Raw genomic sequence first — 12,735 nt, forward strand, 5'->3', positions numbered from 1 at the left:
CCTGGGCTTGCATTGCAAGTGATACAGCTGACCCTGAGCTGACCACTTTGGCTTGAATCCTCAGCAGGAGAAAGGGGGAGAGCAACTAGCTTATGCACAACCACCTAGCTCAGCTTTGGTGCTGCCTAATCCTTTTTTTTTCTCTCCCTCTAATCCTCTTTTCCACTGTTATATTTGTCCTAATCACATCTGGATCGTCTTTGGATCTCTGGGTTCATGGGACAGCAGATCAGCAAAGCTAGCTAAACTATAAGCTCTCTTTAGCCCTGCTCTTTATCCTGGCCAGTGAATTTCAAAATGGGTAAAAAACATGGCCCCAGGGATTGTCTCTGCAACCTCCATACACATTTTACTAGTAGTTCTGTCATACAGGTGGAATTAGTTTATGTAGAACAAGCCATGAACACTTTAGTGTGAAAAAATAGTATTATATAAAGCTTAATATTAAACATTATGAAAAAATACATATTTACAGAAGAAACTACAAAATACAACTATGTACAATAATATCTGTTAACCTTTAAATTACATAAATTCTTTAAAATTCTCCAGATTAATAAATTATACATAATATCAACAGAAATAGCTGGCACCTTTGCAGGGCATGAAGCAAGTTTTTTAAAAAGTCACACAGTGAATAATTTTTATCCAGGAGATTGTCAGGTACATTCTTAATGCCGTGAATAGACTGCATCTGAAAGGAAGGACATTGTAATCAGAGACAGTAGCAGGGTGTGTCATAGTTATTTGTTCTGATTATGAAAATTACAAATGGGAATGACTAGCAGAAATGACTAAAGTTCAGTGTGGTTTAGGATGAGACAATCCTTATGGGAACCAGGTCATTTCATTTAGAAACACAGATTATTAGTCTTGGAACGGACTAGTGATTCTAGTCCCTCCTTTCCGATTTTACAGATGAAGCCAAAGGTTCAGAGAAGCAGAGTAACTCAGGGTTACACAGCTTGTTAACACTAGTTAGCTCCGGAGCTAGGATCTGAATCCTAGCCTTCAGGCATCTGCTGGTTATCCTTTTCTATTACGATAGTTAGCTTCTTTCAGGAGTGCCCAAGATTACTGTAAAAAACAGACTCTCAAACAAGACAAAGAAACTTGTAAGATTCCCCCAGAGCTCCCTCTGTCCTGGAGCTTCTTAAGGAATGTGACATGCAAAAACCTTAATTTACTCTACAGATAAATTAGGGGGTAATTATTTACAATAGAAAAGGATTATGTGATTTACAAAGGACTCCTTTAAATAGTACCTTTCTATTTGTGCTTTACAGATTGTTAACTATTTAACATGCTGGCTAGGCTGGTGGGTAGAGAGGGTACAGAGAACTAAATAGAATGTTAGGAGACACTGCCAATTATAGGTCATTTAGAAATGGAGATAAGACAAGTCTGAAATAACGTTTGTCAAAGTAAAATTATCTGATTTATAGATGGATACCCGACTGTATGGCAAGGACTGAGGCCTCTGCCAACAGCCCATAGGAGTGAACCATCTTGAAGTGAGTCCTACAGCCCCAACCAGTGTCTTGACTGCAAGCACCCAGCTAAGCCCCTCCCAAATTCTTGACCTACAGAAACTGTGAGATAATAAATGCTGCTTTAAGCAGCCAAATTTTGGGGTAATTTGTTAAAACATAATAGATAACTAATACAGCATAACTTCACATTTGCGATTAGCCTATGTGATAACTTAGGTCTTAATGATGGCTCAGAGCAGGAAGAGGCATGAAGGCCCTTCTCTTGTCAGTTAATTGTTGTTTGGTCAAAGCAGTGCCTTATAAGGTTTATAAATTTTTTTCTACTGGATTTTTATTTGAAAAGCATTACATGCTTGTTCTAAAAAATTTAGAAAATACATAAAAAGGAAAAAAAATCATATTTTTTTCATTGTTCAGAGAAATTTATTTTCCTAGTGTATTCTATTTCTCCCAATCTTTTTTCCTTGATTTGTTTTACATTCTACTTTTCGTTACTTATTTATAAGAATATCTATGTTAATATAATATCTTCAAAAATATTCTTAATGTCTGCATTGTATTCTACTAAGTGAATGCACCATGGTGTACTTAGTCCTCTATCATTAAACAGTTAGGGTTTTTCTTTTCTTTTTTCCTTTTTGTCTTTTTTACTGACCAGTAACGGGATCGCAACCCTCAGTGTCGCGCCTGCACCGGGGACTGGCAACGGGATCGCAACCCTCGGTGTTGCGCCCGCACCGCACTCAGCCAGTGAGCGGGAACGGTCTCCACATGGGATCCGAACCCTCGGCGGGAGTGCCGCCGCACTCCCAAGCGGCGCACTGTCCAGTGCGCCACTGGGCCGGCCCCAGTTAGGGTTTTTCACTCAAACTTTTTATTATGAAAAGCTCCATGTGTAAAGCTTTTCTGTCCTTAGGGTGGTAGGAGAAATACTGGATCACAAGATATGAACATATCAAGGACCCTGATACCATCAACTGCCAAGTTCTTCTCCAAAGGGATTTTATAATTTGAACTTCCAGTTGTGATTTCAAAGCGTGCTCCCCAGAAGCTTATTTCTTGGAAAAGAAATATTAAGTAGAGTCCTTAACAGAGGGCATCCTAGGCTTGGTAGGAGGAGGCGCAATGAGAAATCACTGCTCCACTGAGGGGGCTCCCTGCCTGCTCTACCTTTCCACCCTGTTGCCACTCTCTATGGGGACCTTCTGGGTAGAAAAAGTACTTTAAGTTATTAATACACATTAGAAGAACTGTAGGCTATTAATGGTTTCCAGACTGACCATATCTTAAAAGCTAGCAAAGTAAGCTCCTACCTCTGTGATACTCTGGATTCACATTTTCATAGATTGGAAACAAAGGGTTTTCCTGTTCGCTCCGTAGCTTCCTTGCTCTGAGGACATCTCTTACGCACTGATGTAGGTATACATACTGACACTATGGAAAAGCAGAAGACATGTCAGAGGAGGGCCTGTTCTCAAGCATGAGAAAGGTGAGGGACTCTCCCCAAACACTGACAATGATGGGATTCTATACAGTTAGCAAATTTCACTAATGGTTTGGAGTACATGAAAGAGTGGTTGCTTTCTATTACTACTGAAAAGAGAATAATAGTAATGGGCAGAGACACGGTGTTTTATTCATTCTTTTTACATGCATGCTTATGTACACAGTATGTTTTGTGAGTGCCTGGAACTGTGTCTAGCATATAGCAGGTCCTTTGCAAATTAAATGAATGAACGCCAAACATTGTGATAAGTACTTTACATAAATTATCTCATTTAATGATTTCAATAACCTTGTAAAGTAGACATAATTATCAGTATACACTGAGACTCGAAAGTTAAGTAACTTCTTCAAGGTCACACAGTTAAGAAATGGGGCCCTAGGATTTGATCCTGCGGGTGTAACCTCAAAGTTCATGTTCTTTTCACTGCACGAGTTTTCTTGGATGACTCCCAATTTCACTGCATTACTGAATGAGAAAATCATTTTTACTGCGTACTCTGTGTTTTGTTCCCTTCCTTTTGAGATTATAGTAAGAAAAAGGAGGTGTACAATAAACCCCACTGGACTGTCAGTTCATTGAGTGCAATATCAGTGTATTATCCATCTCTGTTCTCTGAGCATCTGAGTCTGACTCACGGGAGAATCTCAGAGGTGCTGGCTGACTGCAGAGAACTACAGAAGATTACACAGTGAAGACAGACCATGCATCAGCTATTTGGAAACTAGCAGCTTTCAAAATATAAACAAATATAGAAGAGTCAGTGCTTTGGTAACCGTAAAAACACCACAAAGGACTCCACTGACAAGAGTGTCTCAGCTACAGGCAGCCAAACTTGTGCATTGGGCCCCATTCCTTACTACAAACTGAGCTCTTTAATAAGGGAATGATGTCTGTGTAGCCTTCAAGCTTGGCTTTGGGCTCCCCTTAATGATATGCATATAACAACTGCTCAGAGCCAGGGAGTTAGGAGGTTGGGAGGGGAGAATGACACTACCTGAGGGAGGCTGGGCTCTTAGTTACCTCTAGCTGGCCCAGGCTGAATTACAAGGTATCTCAATATCTCAGTTTCCCCATCTATGGAACAAGAAAGCCAAGGTCTCTTCTATAGCTAACATCCTTTGTTCAATAAAAGGTATAAGACTTTCTGCTGATGTAAGTTAGATGGATATGGAAAAATATTTCTGGTCCCTGTGTTTAAAGTGATTAGTGTGGTCAGCCTTAGAGTGTTTTAAAGGTCTCAGAGACAAAGCGGAACTATCAGGTCTTCTCACTAACAGTCTTTCAAAGTGAACAAGTACGTATAATTTTTATGGGTTGGCACTAGGCATTGTCCCTGATTGGAAGCTAGCCTAGTCATCTACCCATAGGACTTCATAAGTAGGTCTGGTATAATCAATAGATTAGGACATTTTAAGAAGCCAAATCAATCATAAGTGAGATGAGAACTGCATTAATATTAATAACTATTCTCTATTTTTCTGCTCACAGACTCTGCTCATTCATTGAGTGTTTTATGGTACCCCGACCTTGAAAATTTGAGGTGGGTACTATCTTGAGAATGGTTGTTGGTATAGAACAGTCTCTTTGCCATCTTAAAAATGATCCTCCAAATTATAGACCAACACTTCCATGCTTCCTCTCACTCAAAGCATAATTTATATTTTCAGTTCTATTGGGATATTAAATTACTTTGGGACTTTAGAGGTAAATGAACTCTAGTATATCTATGCTATGGCCTATTAATAAATTCTTCAACAATGATCCACCACGGGCTTTGAAGCTAGTTAATATCCATTAATTTGCCTTGTCTTAAATATAAATTCTTCTTTTCCCAATAGAATGTCCCTTTGAAAATGATTACTACTCAAGCCATCAGATTGTTAATGTGCTTCTCACTTTATTCTTAATGAAAAGTTGACAAAGTGTAATATATGAACTTCAAGTCATAACAGATCATTTTTTTGCTGCCTTGGTGTTGATATATTCAGTTCCATTCAATTTCACCCATATTTGTGGTATTAGATAGCATTTATAGTATTATACTTATAGCCTTTCATGATCCCTGAGAGCATAGTTCAGCAGAAGGGCAGACATGTGAACAAATACCTGTCAGATGATAAACGTAAGATAGTATTGTGTATAAAGCTTCATATGGAAGAGGGAGCCATTAGGTTCACTTTTGGGGGAGGAAAGAATCAAGCTGGAGAGAAAAGGTGACATTTGTAAGACTTTGAGCAAAGAAGTAAGACATTCCAAGTAACATAACTAACATGAAAGTGCACATATATTCTGGAAATTGTGAGAAGTCTAGTGAAGCTAAAATGTAGGTATCATGAGTTATGGGAACCCCCCAGGAAAATCCCCCAAATGGGACCTGAGATCCTTAGTCCTACAACATCCTAGTGTTTCCTTCTCATGAAAAGCAGGTGAGGTCGACAGACTGTGACATCGCCTATTGTTCTTTAACAAGTTATTGCTCCATCTGAGTGTCTCTCTGAGTCAGGCTACAAATTTGCCCCAACGCAGGCTAGATGGAGGGAAACACTTGTAAATCTCCTGTCCAATGTCTCTTGGTTTAGAAAGCCTTGCTCTTTGATATATACATCAGAAATTGTGAAGACCTGAATCCCTTTGTACCCCAAATAAAGAGAAAAGAAAGTTGAGGATGGCTGTCACCATGTACCCAGAAAAATTATACAAGTGGTCAGAATATCCTTCCTCTTTTGCTGGAACAGTCACCCACAGGGTCTCGGCCATGGGTTACACCCCTCTGCACCCACTCCCATTACCAAACAAGCCATGCCAGCTCCGAGGCCAGAGATTCTGAGACTGTAGAAAAAGCCCAACTTTGGCAGAGGCTTAAAGCAAGACAGACAATATCTGGATATTTTTTGGGATCTTGTTTCACTGAGAAAAAAAGGAGAGAGAAACTTCCTATCTTACTACAATGTTTACTTCATTATGCCTAAAAGAATCAAAGTTGATTCTGCCCCAGGGAGGGATATTTTCCTTAATTTTGGAGGGCCCTATATCAGTGAGAGTGGGTAGTAGTATGACATGAAGCTGCAGAAGTATAAGGGGCCGGGTTATGAAGAGGTTTGTGCACAAGGATGAGAGTGGGAATGTCATTTACTAGCAACAGTGAGCTTTCCAAGATTTGCAGGCAGGGAGTTGACATGGTCAGCAAGGGATTTTGATGGTGACAGAGATGACAAAGAATTGTTAGGGCAGAAGCTGGAGGCGAGAGATCCACTAGGAGGCTGATACAATAAACCCAACGAGAATTGATAAAGGGCCAAGCAAAGGCAGTGGCAGTGCATGAAGGACTAGAACGAAGAAGGGTGTTGGGTGGAAGTAACAGGACTTCATGATCACTTGGATATGGGAACTCGTGGAAAAGAAGTCAGCTCCCTGGCTTTGGCAAACGCAGTGCATGAAGGACTAGAACGAAGAAGGGTGTTGGGTGGAAGTAACAGGATTTCATGATCACTTGGATATGGGAACTCGTGGAAAAGAAGTCAGCTCCCTGGCTTTGGCAAACGCACAGATGCCAACACCATGGACTGAAACTGGAAGATGCAGGAGCAGGAGGATGGTTTTGTTTTTGTTGGCAGCTGGCCTGTACGGGGATCTGAACCCTTGACCCCGGTGTTTTAACACCAGGCTCTCACGAACTGAACAACCAGCCAGCCCCCATTTGTTTACTTAAAGAAAGATAATGAGCTCAGTTTTGAGCTTTTTTTGAGTTTGAGATGATTGTAAGGCTTCCAGGTAGAAATGTCTGGTAGGCAGGCACTCAGGTGAATGCTGGGGAAGGAGAATGGGATTTGGGAAACATGAGCACATATGTGGTTCTTGAAACCACAGGAGTGGAGGACATCATAAACAATGAAGACTGAGAGAAAGAAGAACAGTGCCTTGACGACAGAACCTTGAGGAATTCATATACTGAGAAACGAGCTGAGGGGCAGCCACAGAATCCAAGGGAGGCAGGAGGAGGAGAGACTAGGGAAAACAGGAGTCACTGCTAGGGAGCAGGAGGAAGAGCTTTGGCATACCGTGTTACCTCCACTTTGAAAGTCAGCCAGTGATGTCTACAACAGAGTTGCTGCTCTTTGCCAAAATGCACCTCCAGAGTTTTGGACAGGTGTATGGAAGTGATGCATGGCCCAAGAACCTCGGAAGTAACTAGGGAACCTGAATACATGCCCCCCCCCCCAAGGCTCAAGACTACTCACAATGTGATAACCTCTTCTTCCCCAAATTACAAATTAAGTATGATTTGAGTTTGTGGAAGTGACCATACACTAATAATGAAACATTGATGATGACTTTTTTTTTTTTTCCTTTTTGTCTTTTTTGTGTCCGGCAACGGATTGCAACCCTCAGTGTTGCGCCCGTACCGGACCGGGACCGGCAACGGGATCGCAACCCTTGGTGTTGCTCCCACACCTCGCTCAGCCAGTGAGCGGGAACCGGTCTGTATGTGGGATCCGAACCCTCAGCGGGAGCGCCACCGCGCTCCCAAGCGGCGCACTGTAGCAGTGCGCCACCGGGCCGGCCCGATGATGACTTTTTAGCAAGACAATTGTAGGATATTTGTTCATTCATTTAACAGATTAAAAAATATTGATGATATAGAGAAGGAAAACCAGTTTCTACCTCCTAGGAACTCATAGTTTTGTGGAGAAAGCTGAAGGATAACAGTTAGGATATGGGGTGATATAATTCTTGATGAAATAATGGAGCTAGACAGTGCTCATCAGTGGCTGCTAAAAGTATTAAGTGAAAAGTTGATGGGGAATGTGATGATGGACGGTCCAGGCTGATGCCCTGAACCCCTGCTGATTTTATTAGTATTGAAAGAGACACAGACATGAGGATCTGCCTCCCGAGGTGATATTCAGCACCACCCATGAAGCAGTGAGGTGGTCAAATAGACCCTGGCTAGATCTATCATTCAGCTGACAAAAGCCATGGAGAAGAGAGGAGCACATTACCACTATGAAAATGCAATCAGCCCCATCCAGAATGGGGGAAATCTGTGGAACAAATGAGCTGATTTCTTTAACAAATAAATGGTGTGGAAAACAAGTGGGAGGGAGGATTATTATAGTTTAAAAGAGATTTTAAAGATACTTCAACAAAACACAATGTGTGAAATTTGTTTGGATTCTAATGAAAACCAACTACAGTTTTTCACACACAAAATATATTTTTTGAGATAACTGGGATATTTAAACACTGACTAGATATTAGATGATATTAAGGAATTATGATTAGCATCGCTACATGCGATAATAGTATTTGTGATCATAATTTTAGAAAGAGTCCTTTATATGGTAGGTAGGATTTGACTTGAAATATTACAATGGGATCATGGGGTAGGGAAATAGTGTATGTGGGATACAGATGCGAAAAGAACACAGAATACTAATAATTGTAGAAGCTGGGGTTTGGGTACATGGAAACACATTGTAGATTTTTTTAAAAACAATCTCATAATAAAACATTCAAAATATAGTGGAGTAATTGTAATAATGAAAGCATTACCAGCCCATGATAATGGTAGTGGCAGAGGATGTCAGATGTGGGCGTTGCCTGCGGTAGGCAATGATGTGCTACAGAATGTGACTTCTGCAGGATATTAATATGTGCCGCACAAGAAGAGAATTCAGGGGTCAAGGTGGTTTTGGCAATAGTGGGTTCAACAAAGCGCAAAGGGAGACTTTGCTGCAGATGCCCCTGTTCTGTGGAGCACTGCTACCTGTGCAGTTCCATGTGTACTGTAGCTCTAAGAGGGAGTACAGAAGCATGTAGAACTTTTCACCTTTTTGACCATTGGAGTCTTTTTTAAAAAAAATTTTTATGCATAGGATTTTGCAGAGATACTTGAGGAAAAATTTGGGAAACAGAAGGGTACGGTACTTGAGTCTTGGAAGGCATTGATGCAGGAGAGTGACATGCTTGGTCGGTGTGAACACACAGACCTGACCCTGAGGCTATGGGGCAGTGAGTTTGGTTCTCAAGGGTCTGGGATTCTCAAGAACAGGGTCAAAGCCACTTCAGCCACTTCATGACTGTGGGCCTTGTACAAAGCCCTTTAGCCCCTGGACCTCAGTTTTCTAGCCTAGAAATGGAAGTATTATATTCCATCTCTTACCTGTTTATTGTGAAAATTTAATGAGATAGCATGTTAAAAAATGCCCTGAAAATATCAAAGGTCTGTATAAATAGAAGCATTTAGCTTTCACAGTTGATATATACTCCCTTGGTGTCTCTAGAGATAGGGGTGCAGGTGGGGGGGCGGGGCTAGGGGAGAGAAGAGATTGGAATCTTCTTCCTCTTTACTAATTGAAGTTCTTGTGCTCATCCACCTGCCTATGTTAAAATGATCTCCAAGATGACCTGGCCTGGTCAGTCCCCCATGTATAGTATACATCTTTCTTCCTATCCACCTAAATTAATTCTTTCCTGAGCTGGGAACCAGCTTAGTAAAGGTAAGGGCACACATTATCCTCAAGGTTACTGAGATTTGTTTTAAAATAACAAATCCTAGAAGATATCTATATTCAATTCTCTCTCTCTCTCTCTCTCCCTGATATGTCATACTTATTTCTCCTTGGAAGATTAAATCCCTAGTCATTTTTGAGAGGGTGAAAGGGAGGATGGTCTATGCTCTTCAGCCTGTAACCCTTACCTCGGTTTGGACCATGTGAACTCTGTGAAGTCTTAGGTCGTGTACTGCTCCATAAATGTCCACAGAGTCTTTGGAGTCTAATTGCTGGAGGATTCTGTCCAATGCAATAAATGTTCCAGTCCTACCCACACCAGCACTGCAAGAGATGGAGAAGGAAGATTCAGTCTTTTTATTAAATTTTCTTTTCAAGAAAGCATCCAGAGACTCTGGCACAATCTTTCTTTTTTCTTCTAAGTTAAGGGAGAATATAAGAATATGTCTTTCTTTCACATGCTCTCTTTCTTGAAGAAACATAACCTACAGCCCACAGCCCTCCATCTCTTTCTCCTTCCTTCCTCCCCCTCTCCCACCCCACCAGGGATAAGTACTGCTCTGCACTTGGTGTGTGTCATTTCCATGAATCTTTTTATACTTTTCCTACATACATGTACATCCATAAACAATAATTATATTTAATGTGTTTCAAAATTTACTGAAATGGTAACATGTTTTATGTATCTTTTTGCCAACTTTTCTAAGTATTGTGTTTTGAGATTTATCCATGTTGTTAGATGCAGACCTGATTTCTTCTAACTATTCTATAGAATTCATAAACCACTGCTAATTCATCCACTGCTAATCTATTGATACCTAGAAACAGAACTGCTGGGCTGGTCATAGGGTATGATCACCTTCAGCTTCACTAGGGATTGCCAAACTGCTCTCCAAAGTGGTTGTATAATCTGGGAATTTTTGATGTGCACATTTATAAGATAAATAAGAACAGTTCTCCAATGGTCCTGGATGAAAATGCCTACCATTCTTCAGAAAATGGGAGCTTCTGAGTGCCTCACTTTCTTACTAAAAGCATCAGGGTTCCAATGACATATAAAAGCAGGGCTCCTAGAGTGCTGGGCTGATTGGGAGAAAATGAGTGCACTTGACATTTCTCTTACTGTAGTGATTCTCTGCTCTTTGTTTATTCGTGCCATTCGATTAGGGCTATCAAAGTTTTGCTGCAAACATTAATTAGCTAAACACCAGGCTCCCCAGAGAGAGAGACTGCTTGTTAGGTTGATTTTATGGATAGGCTGTCTGAAGCAAAAAGAAGTCAAGAGAGAACAGAAATTTAAGAGCAAAATTGGGTGCTACAAATGGCAAGTACTATGCTCTGGTTTGAATGTAGGTGTCCCCCCAAAGTTCATGTTGAAACTTAATCACCAATGCAACCGTATTAAGGGGTGGAGCCTTTAGTAGGTGATTAGGCCACAAGGCTCCACCCCGGAGGATGGCATTAATATCTTATAAAGTGGCTAGAGGGAACTACTTAGACACTTTCAGTCCCTTCCATCATGAGGACAAAGCCTTCATTCCTTCTGGAGGAGGCAGCAACAAGGTACCATCTTGGACCCCTCACCAGACACTGAACCTGTTGCTGCCTTGATCTTGGACTTCCCAGACTCCAGAACTATCAGAAATCAATTCCTATTGTTTTATAAGTTACCTAGTCTGTGATATTTTGTTATAGCAGCACAAACGAATGGAGATATGTTGCTAGACCTGGATGGAAGTCTAGAACAGGGATCCTGAAGAATGGGTAGGGCTTCTGGAGGTGCAGGAGAGAGAGAAAGCCATCCCAAGGAGTAAGAATGGCATGAGGCAAAAATAAGCTTGTGAAGTCACCTTCCCGGCTAGACTGGGAGGAAAGTTGTTGGGAACTTGGATTGAGGGTGAGATGAGGCCCTATGAGAGAAGGCATGGAAGTCATGTAAGGACTTTGCATTTCATACTGTAAGAAAAAGAGCAACAGGGACAGAGAAGCCTGGCAGAGGGGACTGGTGAGAGAGGTGGGAAGGAAAGGAAGTGGAAAAGGAGAAGTCAGTGAAGAGGAGCGAGGCTGGGAAGAAAAAGAGCATAATAAGATCCTCCGGGAGCAAGGCAGGCCGGTTGCCCAGACAAATCCTCCATTCCCCATGCATATGCCTTTCTTCAGACTCCCAGGCACATCCCCCCAATGGCTGCCGTTTTATTCTCTCCCAGGTGGCCAGGTACCTGCAGTGCACCACGGTGGGCCCAGCACCGGGGGTTCTGTTGATATAGTCCCTGACAGTTCTCACAAACTGGATCAGGGACTGGGTGGTCTCCGGGACTCCATGGTCTGGCCACACCGTGTAGTGAAAGTGTCGGATGAGTCTGTGTGCATCAAGCTGTTCCTCCTGTAAGAACGGAGAGCATGATCATAAGAGGAACGATCCAGGGCATGCCTTCTGATTAGACAACTGTGCCAAGCAGGAATGCCTAGGGCTGAAGCTACAGGAGAGGAACCAGCAAAAACGGGATTCACAGATCTCCTCCATCTTTCCCAGCTGGATTGTGAAATGAAATCAAAGAAACGGACGTACACTGCATATCTTAAACTCCCTGATGGTCCACTCAGGCAGCATGGACTCTGAGAGCATCTGCAGGATGAGGTCCCCATAGTAGAGGGAATCCTGGTCCGCTGGCCAGTAATGGTCACATTTAACCTAGAAGAGGACAGACAGAAAAAAAGTGAGTCTGGAGACATGACTCCTTTGTAAACCTGGGTTTTCCCTCCTTGAAATGCTTTCCGGAGTTAGGAATCCAGGATCAGCTGCTAAAGTGATTTGACTGTCTACTTTTTATATAACCTGCTCGTGGCCAGTGCTGAAGCTGGGCTGCAGCTGCAAGTGAAACAGAGACACTGTGCAGGGAGCAGCCCCACTCCCCGCTGGGATCATTCACCTTCAGGCACAGTGCGACATGCCTTGAGTTTTTTATTGATTTCCTCAGCGTTCCAGTTCCACTAGCAGATAAGTCATGACTTACAATTTATTGTTCTTTCTGAAGAAAGATCTAGTAGGGCAAAGGAAGGCATTGTCTTCCTGGCCTTGTTTGTTCATATTTTTATATTACTGTCCTAACCTGGGCCATGTGCCAAGAGATCTGTGAGAAGTCAGAACATTTAGCTAAGCTCGCCTTTACATGTACAAAGACAGAAGAAAGAGGATTATGAACGTATATATTCATTGAGCACA

The 12,735-nt window shown here is 41.9% G+C and overlaps 1 protein-coding gene across 1 annotated transcript in view; it reads right to left on the bottom strand.

Annotated features, from left to right (window-relative positions):
- Positions 1-571: 571 nt before the first annotated feature.
- Positions 572-12,735, bottom strand: part of LOC103592154 (receptor-type tyrosine-protein phosphatase beta) — a 106,376-nt gene continuing 94,212 nt past the window's right edge. Inside the window, exons 28-32 of the mRNA XM_008574760.1 lie at positions 12,082-12,204; positions 11,732-11,895; positions 9,701-9,836; positions 2,807-2,927; positions 572-694 (exon numbers count right to left, since the gene is read on the bottom strand). Of these exons, the coding sequence (XP_008572982.1) occupies positions 672-694; positions 2,807-2,927; positions 9,701-9,836; positions 11,732-11,895; positions 12,082-12,204 (567 nt within the window). The 3' untranslated portion in view covers positions 572-671. The remainder of the gene's footprint in view (positions 695-2,806; positions 2,928-9,700; positions 9,837-11,731; positions 11,896-12,081; positions 12,205-12,735) is intronic.

Source organism: Galeopterus variegatus, unplaced genomic scaffold (genome assembly GCF_000696425.1).
Source record: "Galeopterus variegatus unplaced genomic scaffold, G_variegatus-3.0.2 Scaffold1097, whole genome shotgun sequence".
Classification (NCBI taxonomy): Eukaryota; Metazoa; Chordata; class Mammalia; order Dermoptera; family Cynocephalidae; genus Galeopterus; species Galeopterus variegatus.